Source organism: Rhynchophorus ferrugineus, unplaced genomic scaffold, assembly GCF_030347505.1.
Source record: "Rhynchophorus ferrugineus isolate W39M unplaced genomic scaffold, kcgeb_rfMv2 rfM3, whole genome shotgun sequence".
NCBI classification, from domain to species: domain Eukaryota; kingdom Metazoa; phylum Arthropoda; class Insecta; order Coleoptera; family Curculionidae; genus Rhynchophorus; species Rhynchophorus ferrugineus.
The window spans coordinates 62388002-62405534 of record NW_027472582.1 but is presented as its reverse complement, the minus strand read 5'-3'; the positions used below and the strand labels follow the sequence as shown (position 1 = coordinate 62405534).

Below are 17533 nucleotides of genomic sequence, written 5' to 3'. Positions count from 1 at the left end.
GATGGCAGGCTTTATCTCAACTTTTGAACTATCCAAACCTAGCTCTGTCTGACTACTAACTTTTCACAGCTATGAGTCATATTTTAATGAATGAATTAGGGCACAGAAGAAACTGACCCTTTCGAATGTCATCCATAAATTGCCTATGAGATGGGCAAAATGTATAAAATGATAGGGTCAATAACTAAATTTTAGGTATGCACAGTAAACAACGTATTTTATTTAGCGAAAACACCAGAAAGGAATTACCAGCATATCTAGTATACCAGATATATATCCAGAAATGTCAGTTTTGGATAGTGTTAGATCAAAGACTTATTAAGTGATTTATAAGCATTTTCGAAATTCGGCTGCTTGCAAGATTACCAAGCTTTTGTTCTCATTATAAATGCTTTGAGGAATAGTTAACGAAAAACAAGTTAATATATCAAGGCAATTGAATCTTAGTGTAGATGGAAAGTGAAAAATAGTTATTGAACACCATTTATGTTATAACAAAAAAAATTGTAAGGAACGATACCCGATCCATCCGACTGATGAAGCCGCGTCGCCCTCTCTAGGTTACGCTATTAATAGCCTCTGTTTTCGGGACGACGTTATACTAATGTAGCAATTAGTTATAGGCATAATTTATGATTTGTTTAGATCCGACGCGTGGGATGCATTCGGGCGGTATACAATTTTGCATTATATTGGACATATAAATAATTGGGCGGAGGCGCCTGTACGCTTACAGCCTCATGGTTGCATATATAAATGTTACTATGAGTAGTTACTTTGAAATATCAAATTGTATGAACTCGGGCCAGATGCCATCTTGATTTCATTCTGTGTTGTTCATGTTTCTATGGTTTAACCGAGTTGTTTGTAAATTATAAATACAGATCAACTCTGTTTCCATTGCCACTACCTTCACCAAATCAGTTCTAAAAAAAACAGTTCTAACAATTAGTTTATAAAATAAAATCAATATATCAGTTCGCATATTTTATTTTAATTACTGATCTTTTGGCGAATTCAATGATAATTAAGAATTTATCGTTTACACAATATCATAAATATCCCAGGAATATATTCCCATCACGTAAAAAATTCTATAAATATTACTTTGACTCATATTAAATAAACAATCTCGAAATCTTGAAATTAAAATAATTATTTAGAAAATAAAATTGTATGTATATGTGTTAGCTGTAGAGTGTTTCAATTACTTTATTATTGTCTAAATGCAAAACTTAGTTTTTAGAGTAACAATGGACGCATATTTGACTGTATTAGCCTAATGAAAAAGATATCCACGTTATTAACCTTTAAATAACTTCTTTGAAATGAATTTGATTCAACATGGTAATGACTACTAAGAATTAAAACTCTATGTGGCATTATGATTTGATGGTTCTAGAATCTCACCGAACCACAAACGTGTGGTCATCATCTCAGATGACATCTGGTTTTATTCGGACTAGTTATTTTAGATTTCATATTTTCTAAAAAAAAATCTACACCTGCCTATTAGTTTGGTTTTATCAAAACTAGTTGTAACAGGTCAATTGAAAAGTCCCTGGCCTATCATAGTAAAACACATTTTTTTGCCCAAATTAGTTTTTTTTATTCAACATACATTTGCGACGATTACAGCGACCCTCCAACTTTTTGATACCATTTTTGTAGTACGATTTGTCCTTTGCTTCAAAATAGGCCTCAGTTTCGGCGATTACCTCTTCATTCGACGAAAATGTCTTCCCAGCGAGCGTTCTTTTGAGATCGGAGAAGAGGAAATAGTGGCTGGGGGCCAGACCTGGAGAATACGGTGAATGCAGGAAGCAATTCGAAGCTCAATACACGTTTCCGGAAACTCGGCATCAACCCAAGTTTTTGCTTCAACTGTCCCTTCAAAAAACAATATTTTATCAACACGCGAAATTCCTTTTTATCCATTTTTTTACAATAACAAAAGTTGTTTCACTCAAAATACTATAATTCACAAACTAATGATCCGACAGCTGTCAAATTTATACACGCATCTTTTGAGGGTTAGGGCTACCTAAAAAACATATGGATATAATTCTGTTACTATGCACATATTTTGTTTTTAAACGCTTTTCTTTCGTGTTAAAAATCTAAGTTTGATTAGTTTTTAGTGAGCCCCTTATTTATTTTTCGAAGTAGGTTCAATTTTTTTTTGTTAAAAATATTTTTAATTAATGTTCAACTATGAAAACAAGTTTTTATAAGATATCATTTTTAAAGTAGTCTTTTTATTTCAATATGAGAGAAACATGATTAATTTAAAACACTGTGGTTGAATTTCTACCATAGAGCGAGTTCATAGTCCATAAACTTAATGTCGAATTTACATTAAGTAGTAATTTAAAAGGATAATCTAACTAACTCTAGGATTGTTAATTGTTATTTTTAAATATGGTTGATTATAATTTTAGTTGCTATAAGTATTATGAAATGCTTTATAAGCAATATATTCTACCTCTGGCATTCGGTTAACGATAAGATAGTTAGATAACGCTAATCTATAAAAATATGTTTATGACAAATTTGTTTTTAAAAATATCTAATATGTATTAAGTGATATTCTTAGAATAATATATAATTGATCAACTTAATGTTATGAAAAAACTCTCATAAATTATATATTAAATTCATTAAAGTGTTAAAAATTAATTCTAACAAAATACTTCTCTGGAGTCTATGTCCTAGTTCAGTTTCGTCCAAGAGTTGCAGCATTTCGGTATTGACATGATAGCGGGGTCTTTCCTCATGTCTTGTTGCGAATCTCTTATTTTCCTCTGTGAAAGAATCTGAAGGCCTCGGTGTATTAGTATATCGAAATATTAGTATTTGTAAATGTTAGTATAGTTACTAAATATTTCAGAGATTCTACAACTTTAAATAATTTCCGCGAAATCAGGATATATTTGATCGGGGAAACCATTAATATTTATATTGCAGATAAAAGTAGAAATAATGAAAATCGAAATGTTTTGTGGCGTTACATTTAGTCAATTAATGTATAATTATAATGCTAAATGAGTTGCTATTAATAGTTATTGTGTTATTATGTTATATGCTACCAATAATTAACGATTTTCAATTTGTTGATTCGAACGAAGGATAGTTTTTCTACTTCCTCTATTCGTTCTTAGATATTTATAGGGATCTTGAGGCATGTCGAATTTAACATCTTATAATTGCAACGTGGAAAATACCCAAAAATATTTTTCCAGATGTTAGAAATGTGCAGGGTGCCTACAATGACGTCCAGTATACGATAAGAAAGATTTGGCATCCTCAAGATGTTAATCTGGAATATCATTGAGGGGTATTTTGGATTATCGTTCAGTTCAGACGTGCCACCATCGACTACTCGAGCTTCTCTTTAGATTGTACTGGATCTGCATCAAATCTTCACCCCTTTTTGTTCGATATTTTGATCAAAGCTACAAAAGACCACGGAAATTTATTACGTCAGACCCAATGGCTAAAAGGCATAGGTTTTAGCTCCAGAGGGGAGAGCCATATACATCAGGGCAGCATTAAAATCAGACAATATTTTCCTTCCCATTTGATTCTAGTTGAAAATAGATACAATGCTGACAAACATGTTGGAACATGTAATCAGCCTAGAAAATTCGCTGCTTATTATATTCTTATTGAAAAAGAAAATTCTTAATGAAAATGACGTAAGCACGTAGCATGTTGCCACATTAACTTAGAGTTTTGGTTTATAACGCTTGCCGGTTTGTAACTTCTAACTGTTATCACTAATCTTATATATAAAAATGAATCGCAAAATGTGTTGGTAAGCGCATAACTCAACAACGCCTGGACCAATTTGGCCAAATCTTTTTTTAAAATGTTCGTTGAAGTTCAAGGATGGTTTTTACGGCGAGAAAAATTAGAATTATTGCTGGAAAAACCCTAAAAATAGCCCTTTTCTTTTTCACATACAAATGATTTGTAACTAAAACGTAGTCAATTTGAGCTTTATTGCTATGGTATAAAGTTCATATTAAATTACAAGCACTCACGGTTGTCTAAGCAATGTAGGTGTGTTCCTAACGTCAAAGATCATATCTATCAAAACAATGTGCGTGTGTGCGTTGGAGCACAGAATACATAGTTGGAGGAGTTTAATGTCGCGTTCCGAAACTCGCGTTTCTTTTGTATTAGTTTCGGCACGCGAGATAAAATGCATCAGTTTCCACGTCATTACATCAGTCAAACAAAAATCGCGTTACCAACAGTGTTTTATTATTTTTAATATCCAAATTTTAAATAAATAAAACAATTCGTACGGCTTAAAAGGATTTGAGTTCAAGTCATATCAAATTTAAAAAAAAAGTTGTCTGTTACAGATGACTTTTGACAGATGACAGATGAATTGTCAACTGATACACGAAACAAATTCGTATATCGTGTTTTGTGCAGAATGTTTAGTTAGTTAGTGTTTGTTTAGTTCGTGATTAGTGAAAAAATAATTTATATTTGATATGCCTCCTATAAGACGAAGCAATTTAGGTAGAAGAACCAGAAATGCTATAAACCAAGCTAATTACCGATCTAATCGTACTGCACAAGAACGTGACGACGGAAATGAACGTGAAAGAATTCGGATATCACAAACGCGTGAAGCGCGAGCGCGACATTCAACTAATAATCGCGCAAGTTTGAATCGAGCTGCTTTCAGTTACGATGTGTCAATTGACTACAGTAACTACCAATGTGTTGTTATTGGTTCTATGAACTGGGTTTGCTCACACTGTAAGGCATTAAAATACAAAAACGAAGCCAATGGATTGTGTTGCGCAAATGTTAAAGTGAAATTGATACCACATTGGATCCACCACCAGAACCATTGTACTCATTGGTTTCAGGAATAGGAACAGATTCTATACACTTTTTTACACATATCCAACAATATAACAATTGCTTTCAAATGACTTCATTTGGGGCAACAAATGCAGTTCGGGAAAATTTTATGCCAACTTTCAAGGTATGTATTATAGCAGTTACTCATAATTATTTTAGCGAACAAAATTTTCTGTCACCAAAGTTAAGATGTGTCTTCAATTTCTTCAATTCTTCTAATCTTCAATTTCTTAATCATTACGAAATATATCACTTAGTCATCATATTATATGGTGATTCAGTTTCAGTGACACTTTTATTATATTTTATATTTGATAGATATTAGTTAAAACTAAATATATACTTTTTAAGATCAAATATTATTTAAGTTTGATCACTGACAATCCATTAATTTATACCACACTATAATATTTTTTTTATTTACAGATGCAAGGGCAAATATATCACAGAGCAGGTTCACTGTTGCCAGTGTCAGATAGCGACAACAAATTCCTGCAAATTTATTTTATGGGCAATTCACCACAAGAAATTGATCTGCGTTGTGCACATAACAATTTAGTAAAGAGGTCTATTGTAGAACAATTACAAACTTTATTTCATCAACACAATCAATTGATTATATTGTTTAAAACTGCCCTGGATCTGATGCCATCCGATAATCACAAAATTGTAATCAGAGCTGATAAAACACCTGCAGGTCAACATACAAGACGTTTTAATGCACCAACTATTGATGAAGTTGCTATCGTTGTAGTTGGAGAAAATTTGGAATCCCGTGATATTGTTTTACGTCGTCGGAATGATCAATTACAACGTATAAAGGAAACACACCGCTCATATGATGCACTGCAATATCCCATTATATTTTGGCAAGGTGAAGATGGCTACGATTTATCAATAAAAATGATAAATCCCATTACAGGTAACTGAAATATTAGTGTAGCTATGGCGATAATATCTCAGTCACTATATTATGTATTTGAATGTTATTAAAACAAAATCTGTTTACAGGTTCTGAAACCAACAAAAAAGTCAGTTCAATGAACTATTATTCATACCGCCTAATGATTCGGGAAAATGAAGATAATCACATATTGAAATGTCGGCGATTATATCACAAATATGTTGTTGACATGTATGTTAAAATTGAAACGGAGAGATTAACATTCATCAGGTTGAATCAAACCAAACTCCGATCTGAAGAGTATATTCACCTTCGAGATGCGATTAATACTGATGGAAATGCACAGAATGTCGGTCGGATGACTATTCTTCCAGCAACATACATCGGAAGCCCTCGGCATATGCACGAATATGCTCAAGATGCCATGTCGTATGTTCGTCATTATGGTACAGCAGATTTGTTCATCACATTTACATGTAATCCGCAATGGATAGAAATTAAGCAGGAGTTATTCCCTGGGCAATCACCCATTGATCGTCATGATATTACAGCCAGAGTCTTTAGACAAAAGTTGAAATCTTTAATGAATTTCATCGTAAAACATAATGTGTTTGGTGAGACACGCTGCTGGATGTATTCTGTGGAGTGGCAGAAACGAGGATTGCCACATGCACACATTTTGATTTGGTTGGTTGAAAAGATAAGGCCAAATGAAGTTGATGCAGTGATATCAGCTGAAATTCCTAATGTACAAGTAGATCCTGGATTGCATGAGGTAGTTATCAAAAACATGATACATGGTCCCTGTGGAACTCTTAATCAAAATTCACCGTGTATGATGGATGGTAAATGTTCAAATCGATATCCACGGACATTAATATCGGAAACAATTACTGGTAATGACGGTTATCCATTGTATCGTCGTAGATCGACAGCAGACAATGGAAAATCAACAATTGTCAAATTAAATCAACAAGATATTGAAATAGATAATCGTTGGATTGTTCCATATTCACCAATTTTATCAAAGACAATCAAAGCACACATCAACGTTGAATCTTGCCATTCAGTGAAATCGATTAAATACATTTGCAAATATGTAACCAAAGGGAGTGATATGGCTGTGATTGGAATTGGTGCAGAGAATTGTAATGATGAAGTTACCCAATACCAAATGGGCCGCTATGTCAGTAGTAATGAAGCAGTTTGGCGAATATTTTCTTTTCCTATTCATGAGAGACACCCTTCTGTTGTTCACTTAGCTGTTAGAAAGTTAGCATTTAGAAAATGGACAAAGAGTGTATTTTACAGCACAGAACGCAGTACAAAGAGCTGCTCAGCCACCATCTACTACATTAACCATTTTTTTGAGACATGCCAAAACGATGATTTCGCACAAACATTGCTATATTCTGAAATGCCAAAATATTATACCTGGAATCAATCCTCAAGGAAATTTATACGACGGAAACAAGGAAAACCAGTTCCAGGATATACAGATGTATATTCCACCGATGCGATTGGCCGCATTTATTCAGTACATCCAAGCAATGATGAATGTTTTTATTTACGACTGCTATTAGTCAATGTACGTGGCCCAACATCATTCCAACAGTTACGAACTGTTGATGGTGAATTGTGTGGATCCTACAGAGAAGCCTGTCAACGTTTGCAATTGCTTGAAAATGACGCTCATTGGGATCAAACTCTCAATGATGCTGTAATATCATCACACGCTCATCAAATACGAACATTGTTTTCTATAATCATATCTACATGCTTCCCATCAAACCCAATTGATTTGTGGATGAAGTACAAAGATTATATGTGTGATGATATTTTGTATCAAATACGGAATAGAATGGGAAATCCAAATATACAAATCAGTGAAGAAATTTACAATGAAGCATTGATTTCAATTGAGGACATGTGCTTGATAATGTCAAACAAACTATTAATTCAATTAGGCCTGACCGCGCCAAATCGTCCAATGCATGACGCTTTTAACCAAGAGTTGCATCGAGAAAGACTGTATGATCTCAACGCTTTGAAAGAATTAATTCAAACAAATCTTCCACTGTTAATTGAACAACAGAAGTATGTATTTGAAACTCTTATGAAAGTAACAAATGATGAAACTGGAGGGATTTACTTCTTAGATGCACCTGGTGGTACAGGAAAAACTTTTTTGATTTCATTAATATTAGCAACAATTCGCTCACAAAATAAAATTGCACTTGCACTCGCTTCGTCGGGAATCGCAGCAACTTTGCTTGAAGGTGGTCGAACAGCCCATTCAGCACTAAAATTGCCATTAAATATGCAAAGCAATGAAACTCCAACCTGCAACGTTTCGAAGAACTCTGCAATGGCAAAGGTTTTGCAGCAATGTAAATTGATTGTTTGGGATGAATGCACGATGGCACATAAAAAATCTTTGGAGGCTTTAGACAGAACCTTAAAAGATCTACGTAGCAATAATCGATTTGGTGGTGCAATGATTTTATTAGCAGGAGATTTTCGTCAAACATTGCCAGTGATTCCACGATCAACGCCAGCTGATGAACTCAATGCATGTCTAAAGTCCTCCAATTTGTGGAAACATGTCAAAGTACTTCATTTAAGCAAGAGTATGCATGTCGAGTTGCAAAATGACCAATCTGGAAACATATTCTCTAAACAACTCATTGACATTGGTAATGGCAAATTTCCTATAGACATGTTGACTGGCTGCATTAACTTTCCTCAAAGTTTTTGTCAGTTAACTCGATCAAAAGATGAACTTATTTAGAAGGTGTTTCCAGATGTTTCTCAAAATTACAGAAACCATGATTGGTTGAGCGAACGAGCTATACTGGCTGCAAAAAACATAGATGTAAATGAATTAAATTTCAAAATTCAAGAACAAATTACAGGCGAATTGAGGATATATAAATCAGTTGATTCGGCTACTAATCAAGATGATGTAGTCAACTATCCACCGGAATTTTTAAACTCGCTGGATTTGCCAGGATTGCCACCTCACAATCTTCAATTAAAGGTTGAATCGGTGGTTATAATGTTGCGAAATATCAACCAACCGCGTCTTTGCAACGATACACGGTTAGCGATAAAAAAATTACTAAACAATGTGATAGAAGCAACTATACTCAAAGGGAAGTATTAAGGAGAAGATGTTCTCATACCGCGCATCCCAATGATTCCGACTGATGTGCCATTTGAGTTTAAACGACTACAGTTTCCAGTGCGGCTTGCTTTTGCTATGACTATAAACAAGTCCCAGGGGCAATCATTAAGTGTTTGTGGTATTAATTTAGAAAACCCATGTTTCTCACATGGTCAATTGTATGTTGCCTGTTCCCGTGGAAAACCATCAGATTTGTTTATCTATGCGCCAGGTAATCAAACAAAAAACATCGTATACCACAAAGCACTACAATGATAATAATAATTATGATTCACATGATTAACAATAAAGCGATTACTTACTTTTAAATCCTTATATATGTTTTATTTAATTATTTTTTATCCACAACGCCCTATCACCAGGGTGATGGTTCTGTTCAGGAGAATTTTTTAAAATACGTAGGCACAAAAACTGCCACATTACAAATCTTTTTGACAGGACGAAGTCTGTCGGGTTCAAAGATTCACTAATACTTATCAATATTTAGCCAAAGATTACCGTGGAAAAGAGTTCAAATTTATGGTTGGGCTCACAGAATTCGTAGACAAGGGAAGAACCTTATCTTCATTACCTTAAGGCATGGTACAGGCTTCCTGCTCTAGTACTTCAAACAGAATCATCTGTCGTGTTATACGATACAGTAAAGGCTGTCCCTGAAAAGGAAAACAGGAAAAACTGTAAGCGTCAGTAACAGTTAATATTGATTATTAAAGTAATAAATTTTATCACAGGCACCTGGTGGACATGAACTTACTGTGAATTATTGGGAATTAATTGGATTAGCTCCAGCTGGTGGAGCTGTTCTTAATGAGCAAGCTCTACCTGATGTACAAGCTGAAAACAAACATATAATGATTAGAGGAGAAAATACGTCAAAAATTCTGAGGATGAGGTCCGTCCTTTTGCAAGCATTTAAGTTAGTAATGCTTTTAAAATATTTTATCTGTCCAATAATAACATGTGTTAGAACCGTGTAGAATCGATTTGGTGAAGGTGTTTGGACAATTAAAACATTGGATTCAACTGAGTCACTCAAGATCATCAAGATGGCGGGATCTTCATCCGGATTGTCCGGATGGCATTAGTACGAGCATGCGCCGTAGCGATTATTATAATTTACAGGAAACTACTTTAATATCGGCTATGCAACCTTATATACATCATCAGAGGACGTCAGATGTAGGCGCATCCATCCAATTATTTATATATCCAACACATGATATATTTAATGTTTTTACTGACAAACTAAATAATTGTTTAAAGCTAGTGTTTTAAAAATGCCATTTAAAGATATAAAATAAAAAATAGATAAAATATTTAGAGACCATTATTTAGACGGGGGATATTGTGAAATTACCCCACCGTATATTGTCCAAACTCAGGTAGAAAGAGACTGGACCTTATTCAAATTAGATTATTTTAGGTAATTTATTTTTAACAATTAAACATACTTTTACATTTTTATGTATTTTAGAGAGGAGGCATCTCCTGGAGGTTCCCAGCTCTATATTCGAGACTTGTTTACCATCGATGGGTGACGTTTATTGTATTGCTGAAAGTTTTAGAGCAGAACAAAGTCGTACCAGACGTCATTTAGCAGAATAAAATTATTTTACCCTTCTTTAGAGATAATTGATTATCCGGGTTAATTTAAGATACACCCACGTAGAAGCAGAGTGTCCTTTCATAAACTTCAACGATCTTTTAGATAGATTAGAAGATTTAATTTGTGACATAGTTGATCGAGTTTACATCCTTATTAAGCCTTTCAACATCACTAGGTTCATTGTCATCATCTCTTATTAAGCGACCTGAATTAAAATTATAGATAATATTTAACTGTTGGTGTTTTGGAGAATTTTGTATGTTAGACATTTGACAACAGTGTCGATCAGTACCAACATATATACATAACGGTAAGTCGAATTTTACAGACTGATTCGGTTACATGTTCCAACATTTCAGATAGAATGTTGACTCTTTTTAATAAAAGTAAAATGAGAAATCCCCTCCGAGTTTAAAATCAATTTTACACTTTTACAAACTATGTTTGGCAGTATATTCAACGTTATCTATGACGTGCGTGGGCTGTTTCCTTGAAAGGGCTATAATTAATTCTCTTCACGTATTAAAAAATGATGAATACAAAAATATTTAAATGGCATCTTATTTAAAACTACTACTTTTTATTTCATGTAATTATATATCATTTTTCCAGGTTATTGATTGTAAAATTTTAATGTTTAAATTAAATGCTTAAAATACTAGCATTTACTAAATTGTAAGTAGTACAAATTATTAATTTAGTTTCGACAGTTGCAGTACAGTTACGTTACTAATTTTGATATATTTTCATGCAATCACGTTCTCGCTAACAATTTGACAGTTGTTCCTTTCCTATAAAAAGTTGTTATACTTTTATATTACATTGTCATTGTCTTTGATGAAGGAGAATTAAAAACTTTTTTTTATTTATTATCATTTGTAATTTATAAAAATATAGCGGGACCATATAGATAACCAATTATACGCTCTTATAATAATTGTTGATCAAATTCCATTTACTTTTTACGAATATGTAATTCAAATTTAGTAATAAAAATCGACGTGTTATAGATAAGAAAAGAAATGTTGCATCATGCGTTCATTTTATTATTATCTTTCATGTTTATATTATCATGTATTTACTTTAGCGAGGTATGAAATCGGGTATTTCACATCCTGCCTGCATTCCCACACCGCGGTCTTACACTTTCGTGTTGTTTAGCACTTCGATATTCTTGCATCATCTTTACAGTTAAAGCCTGAATATGTCTGGAAAAAAATCAGGTAAGTTATAACGAACTAACCATTTCCTAAAAAAACTAATTCTCATAATATCATAGCTATTTATACTTCTGAAAAATATGGAAGTGATGATACTGGAGACGGGTCTGAGACAAAACCTTTTAAAACAATATTAAAAGCGATGCACGTAGCTGGTTCGGAACCATTTCCAACCATCCATGTAGATGGTAATGAAGGAAAATATGAAATTGCTTCGAAATCTAAGTTTAAGAAATTTCAGAAAATTTGGGTGTGTATGGTTGCTGTTTATCGACTGTTTGTATTATTAATACATGTTTATTTTAATTAGATCAAGGAGAACTCTAAGCAGTCCGACGTCAGCGAAAAGGAGCAAGAAGATCTGGATAAAAGAGCAAAAAATTTAGAAGAAGCCAAAAAAATTATAGTGGCAGAAGATAAGTTATTGCCGACACCTAAAAGAATCAAGATTATTCAAGGTAATCTTTTAAAGTAGCATTATGTCAAAGATTCACTAATACTTTTCAATATTTAGCCGAAGATTACCATGGAAAAAGAGTTCAAATTTACGGTTGGGCTCACAGAATTCGTAGACAAGGGAAGAACCTCATGTTCATTACCTTGAGGGATGGCACAGGCTTCCTGCAATGTGTGTTAACTGATAAACTCTGCCAAGCATATAATGCTCTAGTACTTCAAACGGAGTCATCTGTCGTGTTATACGGTACAATAAGGGCTGTGCCTGAAGGAAAAACTGTAAGCGTCAGTAACAGTTAATATTGAATAGTAAAGTAATAAATTTTATCACAGGCACCTGGTGGACATGAACTTACTGTGGATTATTGGGAATTAATTGGATTAGCTCCAGCTGGTGGAGCTGATGCTGTTCTTAATGAGCAAGCTTTACCTGATGTACAAGCTGAAAACAGGCATATAATGATTAGAGGAGAAAATACGTCAAAAATTCTGAGGATGAGGTCCGTCCTTTTGCAAGCATTTAGGTTAGTAGTGCTTTTAAAATATTTTATCTGTCCAATAATAACATGAAACATATGTTTTTCCTGACAAACTAAATTATTGTTTAAAGCTTAGTGTTATAAAAATACCATTTAAAAACATAAAATAAATAAAATTTTAGAGACCATTATTTAGACAGAGGATATTGTGAAATTACTCCACCACATATTGTCCAAACTCAGGTAGAAGGAGGTTCCACCTTATTCAAATTAGATTATTTTGGGTAATTAATTCATAACAATTAAACATATTTTTACATTTTTATGTATTTTAGAGAGGAGGCATTTTTAACACAGAGTTCCCAGCTCTATTTGGAGACTTGTTTACCTTCGATGGGTGATGTTTATTGTATTGCTGAAAGTTTTAGAGCGGAACAAAGTCGTACCAGACGTCATTTAGCAGAGTAAAATTATTTTACCCTTCTTTAGAAATAATTGATTATCCGGGTTAATTTTAGATACACCCACGTTGAAGCAGAGTGTCCTTTCATAAACTTCAACGATCTTTTAGATAGATTAGAAGATTTAATTTGTGACGTAGTTGATCGAGTTCTTAAATCCCCTTATGCTGATATAGTTTATGAATTAAACCCCGATTTTAAGCCTCCAAGTAGACCATTTATGAGAATGAACTATACTGATGCCATTGATTATTTGAAGAAACATAACATCACTAAGGAAGATGGATCATTTTATGAGTTTGGTGAAGTACGAGATCTATTGAGACTTTTTAACATTCGATGGATAGTAACATATTCTTTCATCTTTTCCAGGATATTCCAGAGATGCCCGAAAGGAAAATGACCGATCAAATTAACAAGCCCATTATGCTTTGCAGATTTCCCTCCAACATCAAATCATTTTATATGAGTAAATGTCCTGAAGATGTCAGGTTGACTGAAAGCGTTGATGTACTCTTGCCCACTGTTGGTGAAATTGTTGGAGGGTCCATGAGGATTTGGGATGAAAAAGAGTTATTGGAAGGGTAAATAATAATTTTTAAAATGTCTTATGAATCGAAAGTTTCTAACAAGATTTAAAATTATAGATATAAAAGAGAAGAGATTGACCCGACACCGTATTTCTGGTACACGGACCAAAGAAAATATGGTACCTGTCCTCACGGAGGTTACGGCTTAGGCTTGGAGAGATTTATCTGTTGGTTGCTAAATAGATATCATATTAGAGAAGTATGTCTCTATCCTAGATATCTGCATCATTGCAAACCTTAACTCTCTTCATATATCGCCATTTGAAACAATATAATCTTTTTGCTACTGCTTTTTTAATTTCATGTGCTTTGAAACATATATTATTAAATATTTTATAATGTATTTATGAATTGATATTATATAAATATATTATAAAGGTTATTTTATATTTAATTTCGGCTCAACATCATTTTACCCTCTCATAACATCTTGTAGTACATTTCAGACAAATATTTATATCTCTCGTCCAGAAAAGTATTATTAATTTGGCGATAAAATTATAAATAAGTAGACAAAATGGTCAATTCCATCTGGATGGTTTACACACTGTTCTAAGAGATACTTTAACTGAGAGAAATTAGATCTAAAATTATACTGAACCGAAAGGGGAGGGACGAAAGGGGGGTGAGAGGGACTCAGAGCCGCTTTATGCCTTATATATACTTCAATACACCGTAGTTATAATATGACACGATCCATATTTGTAGTTAATATCGAAATTAGTAGTTGTAAATGTTAGTATAGTTACTAAATATCTGTCAAGCTAATACATAATTAAACAAAAAGATGAAGAATCAAATCTGTCCATATCAACATTATAAAGAACAGATTGTAAGAAAGTAAGAATGCCCATAGTAGTACCGTTTTGTGGTAATATCAATAAAAAACTTACATACAGATTAAAAAATGAAAATGATAGTCAATTGTGAATTTTCCTTGAATCAATTGAGTAAAATTTTATTAAATGAAACATCACATAACACTTAACATTTATTATTTTATGTAATTATCTTTCAAAATTCAAGAATATTGATTATAAATTATTAATGATCGGAAATAACTGATCGTAAAGTTTTAATGATGCCATTTAAAATGCCAATAGATTCCAGATGCAAAGGATTGTTCTTATCCAGTTGTTGATGCAAATTGTTGACGGTCGTGTTAAACATTTTAAACTCAGGTATACTCTCTTGCAACCATATTCTAGGCAGTACTTGACTAATTAGTCGTACTTTTTGTACAGCGTCTGTGAGAGCACAAAATTTCAATGCACTCAATAAGTACCTATTCAATAACGAATTCAAAGCTAATTCTTTCAATTTGCTATCATTTATAACACCCTGCCAACTAGTAATATTTTTTAACAATTTCAATCCACTTGCAAATTGCCTCTGGAAAAACTGATTTTTACTATCAGCTAACTTAGGAGTTATAGGAATAAAGACATCATTCTCCAAGGCTACTTGCATCTTATGCAGAATACCATTAAAAAGGTTAACCAGGCTTTTACTGCTTGGTCCTAGAGTGGGATATTTTCTAATGAACCTGCCGACAGTACCTACTAATCTTAAAGTTTGTGAGCTTGAAACGGGATCCCAACATCTATCAATTAATTGTGACAATTTTGGAACTAAAACTTTTTCAATGACTGTTGGTAACAGATTAATATCTGGATCTTTTGATAAGCTGTGTTCAGATTCATTATCATGTAACCCATATAATGCTAATGTTCTGTACCACTCTGTCTTTTCAATATCTGTAGTTTCATTTAGAGGATCCCAAAATATTAAATTTAATCTTATGAGAGGGCTTACTACTTTCGGCAAACATAGAGTTGCATATGCATCATTATACGCTGATAGATCCTTACTTCTCCAATGCTCAAATCTAATAAGTATGTTAGCAGTAGATGAATAATCATCAACAACATCTTCAAATATTTCTTGAAGTTCCTGTTCAATTTCTTGTTTCTCTTTATCAAAGAATAGCATATCCTGTTGTGACATCTCATCATCACTGGACATTCCCTCCACATGTTTTGCAATATTCTGAGTATTTGGCAATTCTCTCGCTCTTCGACGTCTGGTCCTTCTACCTTCTCTTTCTGCTGCCCTTCTCACCTTTTCTTCATCTTCAGGCCCTTTTTTCATTAAACTTTTACCAGTAGCTTCTTCTGTTTGATCTCTGACATCCTGTCTTCTTCTCTCAATCAACCACTTTGATTTCGACGCCATTAAATCTAAAGCTCTTTGCTCCAAAATGGTAATTGAACTTATTTTTTCATCTAAACACTCAACTAAATCCGTAATGTATCCTCTCAATTCCTGGTAAAATCTAAATTTTTCTGCAGCTTCAGGAGCTTTAATTTTTAAATCCTCCAGTTCTTCTGAAGTCTGTTCAATATCACTCTCAATAGTCCTCAATTTTTGTAAGTTTTGATCTCTAGAATCACATATTTCTTTAAAATGTTCACGGAGTTTTTCTGCTATCATTTCTGGAGTCCTGGGAATTTCTGGATTAATTAATGGTGTTGATTGTTTCGACAGGTTTTGTAATTGATCTGATTGAAATTCCTGCATCATTTCCTGAGCTACAGTCATAGCAGCACCTATAAAATAAATAGTTAATTTAAATTTACCATCATATATATTAATATGAATTACCTGTAACACCTTTTCGAATCTGTTGGTCTTCCCATTCATCAAGTTCATGATCAGAATCTTGTGCTGCTAAAAATTGCTCCCTTCTTCTTTCTTTATCACGTTTCATTAGATTTACATCCATATCAATTCTTTCATCATCACTATGTTCATTGTCATCATCTCTTATTAAGCGACCTGAATCAAAATTATAGATAATATAACCATTCAAGACAAAAAAATTTAGAGTATAGACAAACCAGTATCTTCAGGTTCTTCATCTTCAACAGATATGTAATCTCCCATTTCCCTAGCTCTCTGTCGTTTTTTTCTTGCTGCATGAATCATAGCAGCATCTGGAATAGCACCAGATTCTAAAACTTTCCTGACATTGTCTGGTTTTGAAAATCGGTGTATTGTTGAAGTTGATTCATCTTCATCTGATGATAAATCATTTTTTCCTTAAATCAAATTTTGCATTCTTTTAAATATTTCTCCTTATTATTGAGTTAATAAATACCAGCGCATAAAGCATCTCTTCCACTTAGTATAGGTGGCGGTGGAGTAGGTGGTTTTTTATGATTTTCATTTATGACTAAAATTATATCATCAGTCATTACTTCAGTTTTTTCTTTCACCTTTTGTTCATCCTTTTCAACCCTCTCTCTTTCTTTTTTCTTCTTTTCTTTTTCAAACATTCGCATTACTTTCTTATTATGAGATGATTTTTTAATCTATTGAAATTATTTATGAATTTACTTCAGTTAATAATAAATGTATTAAACAAACCTGAAATACTTCACCTTCTTCTTCAGTTTCAAAACTTAGTAGTGTTTGTCGAGGTTTCTTTTCCTTATCTTTTTTTTTAATTTTCTTTTCCAATTGTGTTTGTTCTGGTATATCAATCGGTTCATGGTCATCTTCATCGTCATTTTCAGTAAATACTCTTCGTTGAACTATATTCTTTTTTGGTTTTCTAAATAAAGACATGTTAACCAAACGGAACAAAATATTATAGGTTATGGTATTGTTGATATTCTGTGATGGTTCGAAATTCTATTCTATTTTGACAGATTCTAGTAAAAATAATTTTACAATGGAAA

At 33.1% G+C, this 17533-nt stretch overlaps 3 protein-coding genes and 1 long non-coding RNA gene across 6 annotated transcripts; 2 read left to right on the top strand and 2 right to left on the bottom strand.

Annotated features, from left to right (window-relative positions):
• Nucleotides 1-1750: 1750 nt before the first annotated feature.
• LOC143193148 (uncharacterized) lies at nt 1751-4168 on the bottom strand. The gene is made up of 3 exons (XR_013004948.1): nt 4047-4168; nt 2694-2816; nt 1751-1890 (listed from the first exon to the last, which is right to left on the bottom strand). It is a non-coding gene; the product is annotated as an uncharacterized LOC143193148 (long non-coding RNA).
• Nucleotides 4169-4386: 218 nt separating this feature from the next.
• LOC143193141 (uncharacterized) lies at nt 4387-9287 on the top strand. Of its 2 annotated transcripts, XM_076399129.1 has the most exons (4): nt 4749-4835; nt 4893-5011; nt 5314-5809; nt 5899-9287. In XM_076399129.1, the coding sequence occupies exons 2-4, from the start codon at nt 4955-4957 to the stop codon at nt 8580-8582; spliced, it is 3237 nt and encodes a 1078-aa protein (XP_076255244.1). In that variant the 5' UTR covers nt 4749-4835; nt 4893-4954; the 3' UTR covers nt 8583-9287. The 2 variants fall into 2 exon arrangements, with proteins under 2 accessions (XP_076255243.1, XP_076255244.1); XM_076399128.1 differs by having other exon boundaries at nt 4387-5011.
• LOC143193145 (asparagine--tRNA ligase, cytoplasmic) lies at nt 8258-14172 on the top strand. 2 transcript variants are annotated; one of them, XM_076399133.1, is made up of 13 exons: nt 8258-9655; nt 9710-10401; nt 10453-10894; nt 11672-11807; nt 11864-12054; nt 12115-12262; nt 12319-12539; nt 12594-12784; nt 12922-13023; nt 13075-13203; nt 13258-13507; nt 13573-13784; nt 13848-14172. In XM_076399133.1, the coding sequence occupies exons 4-13, from the start codon at nt 11789-11791 to the stop codon at nt 14029-14031; spliced, it is 1647 nt and encodes a 548-aa protein (XP_076255248.1). In that variant the 5' UTR covers nt 8258-9655; nt 9710-10401; nt 10453-10894; nt 11672-11788; the 3' UTR covers nt 14032-14172. The 2 variants fall into 2 exon arrangements, with proteins under 2 accessions (XP_076255248.1, XP_076255249.1); XM_076399134.1 differs by lacking the exons at nt 8258-9655; nt 9710-10401; nt 10453-10894 and having other exon boundaries at nt 11653-11807.
• Nucleotides 14173-14768: 596 nt separating this feature from the next.
• LOC143193143 (PAX3- and PAX7-binding protein 1) lies at nt 14769-17439 on the bottom strand. Its single transcript, XM_076399130.1, has 5 exons — nt 17220-17439; nt 16951-17164; nt 16691-16891; nt 16455-16628; nt 14769-16399 (listed from the first exon to the last, which is right to left on the bottom strand). Exons 1-5 carry the CDS (start codon nt 17418-17420, stop codon nt 14835-14837), a joined length of 2355 nt encoding a protein of 784 aa, XP_076255245.1. The 5' UTR covers nt 17421-17439; the 3' UTR covers nt 14769-14834.
• Nucleotides 17440-17533: the final 94 nt, after the last annotated feature.